At 33.1% G+C, this 4867-nt stretch overlaps 1 protein-coding gene across 2 annotated transcripts; it reads right to left on the reverse strand.

Annotated features, from left to right (window-relative positions):
- Positions 1–1938: 1938 nt before the first annotated feature.
- LOC109799264 (rust resistance kinase Lr10) lies at positions 1939–4848 on the reverse strand. 2 transcript variants are annotated; one of them, XM_083063993.1, is made up of 3 exons: positions 4041–4848; positions 3193–3824; positions 1939–3099 (listed from the first exon to the last, which is right to left on the reverse strand). In XM_083063993.1, the coding sequence occupies exons 2-3, from the start codon at positions 3683–3685 to the stop codon at positions 1997–1999; spliced, it is 1596 nt and encodes a 531-aa protein (XP_082920119.1). In that variant the 5' UTR covers positions 3686–3824; positions 4041–4848; the 3' UTR covers positions 1939–1996. The 2 variants fall into 2 exon arrangements, with proteins under 2 accessions (XP_082920119.1, XP_029127221.2); XM_029271388.2 differs by lacking the exon at positions 4041–4848 and having other exon boundaries at positions 3193–4017.
- Positions 4849–4867: the final 19 nt, after the last annotated feature.

The following is a 4867-nucleotide window of genomic DNA, read 5'->3' on the forward strand; positions in this document are numbered from 1 at the left end:
TAAGTATTTTAATTACAATATGATGCGAGTCTTAGACAGAAATTTAGTCATTGGCTATAACGATAGTCTTTACCTTTATTAGTCTTTGGCAAACGCAAGTGTAAGTTCCATACAACACAGTACATACATAATCAATGAACCCAAAAGACGACCACATCATAGACTTATGGCAAGAAGACTTTGATTAATTAATATCCTTGTGCTTGTGGTCCTTGTTGATAAGTTTTATGCTGGCTCAATACTTTTGTTTTTGCACGATTTTTATCCGTGGGCCGAATGTTATGCGTGGACTTTGACTTGCAGTGAAATATATCTTTCAAATTAATAATTTTTAATTGATACTCGAAAGTGATTATGATAATTAGTTTTTGTCTTGGTCTTTCCCCCGGTGGATCTCATACATAAAGAAAAAAAATGATATATGCTAATCAAGAAAATTAGTTAGTACTGTATCTATATATAAGTATTGGAATGAAAGATAAAAATTAAAAAAAAAATCAAAATCAATTATATTTAATATTTTTAATCCAAAAATATTCTTATGATAATAAATGAGAATATTATTTATTATAAATGTGGTTAATGATATTTTAGTTAATATAATGTATATTTTATTTAAAAATTGTAAAAAAATTAAACGTATTTAATAATTTTTTAATGTGTGAAATAACTCATTTTTACTTATATATTGGTCCAGAGGAAATAACATTTAATTTCACCAATTTAATTTAAAAAGTTGTTCTTTTCTTGAATTATTCTTCATCGAAATTTCATATAAATAAAAGGATTCTTTAGAAATAAAACATCATGTGATTTTCTTGTGTTCATATTCAAGACTCGAGGGAGTTCTCCTTTTTCCTTTCTCATTTATATTATTCCCCTCTTTCACTGTAAATTAAACAAGGAAACTTTCTCTTTTTCTTGAACCAATCCCCTGTACTTCCTGGCAAGTAGACTTTAGACCTTAACAGTGCCACCAAATTTGAAGTAAGAGCAATATTAATTCATTAATAATTTAATACAAGTTTGACTATCTTTTTATTCTTATAGATTTATCAATTTTACATTTTAGTCTTTATAATTAAAAATAATTCACTCTTGTCACTATAGATATTATGTTCTTTTTTTCTAATTTTATTTCTTTTAAGACTTTAAATATGTTTTTTTCCCTAAAAATGAATTAGTTTTTATTTTGGTTCATATAAAATATTTTTTTTCATCCTTTAAAATTTAGTCTTATTGTTTTTAGTCCATAGTATTATATAATTATTTTAACTACTTATTTATTTATTAAAAAATTAAATGATAATTTCATGTGTTATCCACAATTGTTAATGATATCATATTAGTGTATGAAATCTTAATTATTTTATAAGTTATTAAAATAAATATTATTTATTTATCATAAAAGCATCATTAAGGATAAAAGAATAGTACTGATTTTAAAGTTTAGAGATAAAAATTAAAAATCAAATATTCTATAGAACTAAAATAAAATTTACTCACTTTATAAGTATAAAAATAATGTATACAAATTTTATAAGGATTAAAATATTTAGAGAAAGAAAAAAAATTAGGACCAGAATATAATTCCATAAACTACTTTTTAGTCCATATAATACAAATGAACACAAATAATATGTATAAGAACCAAAATAAAATATTTTTAACTATAAAGAACCAAGGATAAAGTTGATAAAGTTGAAAAGAAAATTCGACCTTTATTTTATTTTCATCCACAAAAACAACAACTAACTTTTTTTTTTCCTTTTTGAAGAGAAAATAAAATACATTTAAACACTAGGGTTTTTATTTAGTCATATCACATAAAATAATATATATATATATATATATATATATATATATATATATATATATATATATATATATATATATATATATATATATATATATATATATAATATAATATATATGCTACACTTTTCTACAAAGTATTCATTTTCTTCCACTGTAAAAGTTGGGAGGGTAAAAGTAGCTATTCATTCTCTAATTCTTGAATGACTTCCAACTCCAAAGGTTGTTTTGACGAAGTGAGTCCACCGGTAGAAGTAGAAGTTGTTGAGTTAAATGGATTAGGAGGCACAGTTAACTCGTGTTCTTCTCCAGTTTCTAGCATTTGTATGACAGATTTCATGGATGGACGGTTCACTGGCCGCCACTGAATGCACCAAAGTCCAACAATAGCTAGTTTCTTTGCAATTTTAACATCACCTTCTTCCTCAACATGGATATGTACATCTCCATCAACTAGATTATGGATCCAATCCGGGTACAGAACATGGAAATCTTGTTTAGAAGACATGTCCAAATTCTTCCTTCCTCCAACCATTTCTAACAACAACATTCCATAACTATAGATATCAGACTTATAAGACACATTTCCAAAGTTCCTGGAGAAAACTTCAGGTGCAATGTATCCCAAGGTTCCCCTAGCAGCTGTCATGGACACCAAACTAGGATTCTTGGAACACAATTTGGCTAAGCCAAAATCAGAAATTTTTGGAGTGAAGTTTTCATCGAGCAACACGTTGTGAGGATTAATGTCAAAATGAATAATGGGATGGTTACAACCTCGATGAAGATACTCAATTCCTTTAGCTATGCCAATAGCAATTTGTTGTAGCTTCTCCCAGCCAAGGAAACGGTCCTTGTCATCCGGTGGAAATATGAAACTTTGTAGCGAACCTTTCGGGAACAAACTGTAGACAAGAGCACGATGGATTCCATCGGCACAGAAACCAAGCAAACGAACCACGTTGATGTGGTGCATTTTTCCCATAATTCTCACTTCATTGATGAACTCTTTCCCTTCTCCTTCTGAGTTATTAAGGATCTTCACGGCCACCAGAATCTCATTTGAAAGTTTTCCTCTGAACACAGCCCCGTGAGCCCCTTCACCTAGCTTTTCTTTAAAACCACCGGTGATTCTTTTCACATCAGCGTAGGTAAACCTTGCAGGATTTTCTGCCCTATAATCCTCTAAGAACTTCTCCACTCGTGCTTGGTCTTCTTCTTTTCTTCTAAAATAGAGGGCGATCTTAATGAGGGCAACGACCACCAGCCCCAAAAGAATCGAACCTACAATAAGAGTAACATACAGGAGAGTTAACTAATTAATAAAGAGATTGACACTTCACTTGAGATAAGTAGTGTGAAAGAGTCTATTCTCACATGTGGTGAAAAGAAACGATCGAAGCATATGGTTTCCTTTTTTGCCCTTGCAGTCAAAACATTCCATGTCTCCTTCTGTGCTGTTGCTCTTCCATTTACATGTCTTGCCTTGCGCTTCACACTTAGCACAACCTGGATTGGACCATCTCAAATTAACCGAATTCGATAGCATCATATCTGCACTCATTGGCGTGATAACGTCGAACATCTTGGTACAAGATGGGTCCATGTTGTCAAATATTTGGAAGACACTATAGTCTGAAGAAGAAACATAAATCGGACACGAGATCATATCTTGTGAAGAACAGTTGAAGAAGCTCAAGTCGTGGTTTGTTCCTTCCAAATACGGTGATTTAAATTTGTAACGATTGATAAAATTGTTGATTTGTTGAAACTTCTTCGGAAGGCACTTTTCAGGGTCAGTGAACTCAATTTCGTGATTTTCGTAGTCTATGCTACTGACTTGGAGTTTGATTGTAGCGTGAACAAGCATTGTCTCATTTTTTCCCGTACAATGTAGACAAATGCGGGGATAACCACATCCATCTTCGATTCCCTTCACGAGTTGGAAAGGAAACCTAATAAGAGGTTCTTGAGGCCCACAAGACGTTCCCTCGCACTCGTTGTGACCACTGCCACCACCGAGAAGAAGGAGAATTAGCAACAGTTTGATCAATATGGAATCACATTGCAGGGACAGCACAGTGGACTCTACCATCATAGTTTCAAAATTGTATCTCCACACTTCTATTGAAGATACAAAAATAGTGATTGATATATGAAAGAAAAGTCAATGTAAAACATATATATAATTTAATGACAAAAAGAACCGTATCAAAATAAAACACCTTATATGATGGGTTCTTTCTCCATGAAATGACGTAGAGATGAAGGAGAGGAAGCCTTGGCCCTTGATCTAGGTTCAACAAGGTAGACAAAAGGAAGGTGTATGGTGAAGAAAAGGAAGTTGGCGTGAAAATGATGGTGTTTGGCGGAAGCTATTTAGGTGATGGTGTTTGGTGATTTAGGTTGGCTCACTCCAAGGTAGGTGGAGGCCACTCTAGGTCTCACTCTCCAAGGGTGGAGAATGAAGGTAGGCTAGCCGAATTTAGCTAGGGACTAAGGATAGGGACTTGAGGCATAAGAATGCTCACTCAAATTCATATACATCCAAAGTATTTACAAGTGGTGGGGTGTTGGGTATTTATAGGAGGGGAGGCATCTAGGGTTGCATTTGGAGCAATGCATGGCCGAAATTCACAAGGCAAATGCACTCCAAATGCAATGCCAAATGAACCCTAGATGCTACTTGGTGGCCAAGGATGGAATCTAAGGGGTTAGATTGGCTACAACTAGGTGCATGATAAGTCCATGTAACCTTTGCCCTCCACTTGGGCCTAAGCCTTTCTAACACCAAAAATATGTCCAAGACTCACCAAAAATGCGTCACCTCCTCACTAAAACACCCTAGCCCAAAATTAAAACCCTAATCATCTAAAGCACCCCATAATACAAGGGTAAAATGAGAAATACAAAGAAAATAAATCCTATGACTAAAATACCCCAAAATACAAGGGTAAAATTGGAAAATAAAATAATCCTATACTAATCAAATTGGCCATAACCATGAACCATGTGATGGGTCTCACATGAAGTGAAGTACGAAGGATGGTCC

This window comes from Cajanus cajan, chromosome 9 (assembly GCF_000230855.2).
Source record: "Cajanus cajan strain Asha chromosome 9, NIPB_CcT2T_4, whole genome shotgun sequence".
Lineage (NCBI taxonomy): Eukaryota > Viridiplantae > Streptophyta > Magnoliopsida > Fabales > Fabaceae > Cajanus > Cajanus cajan.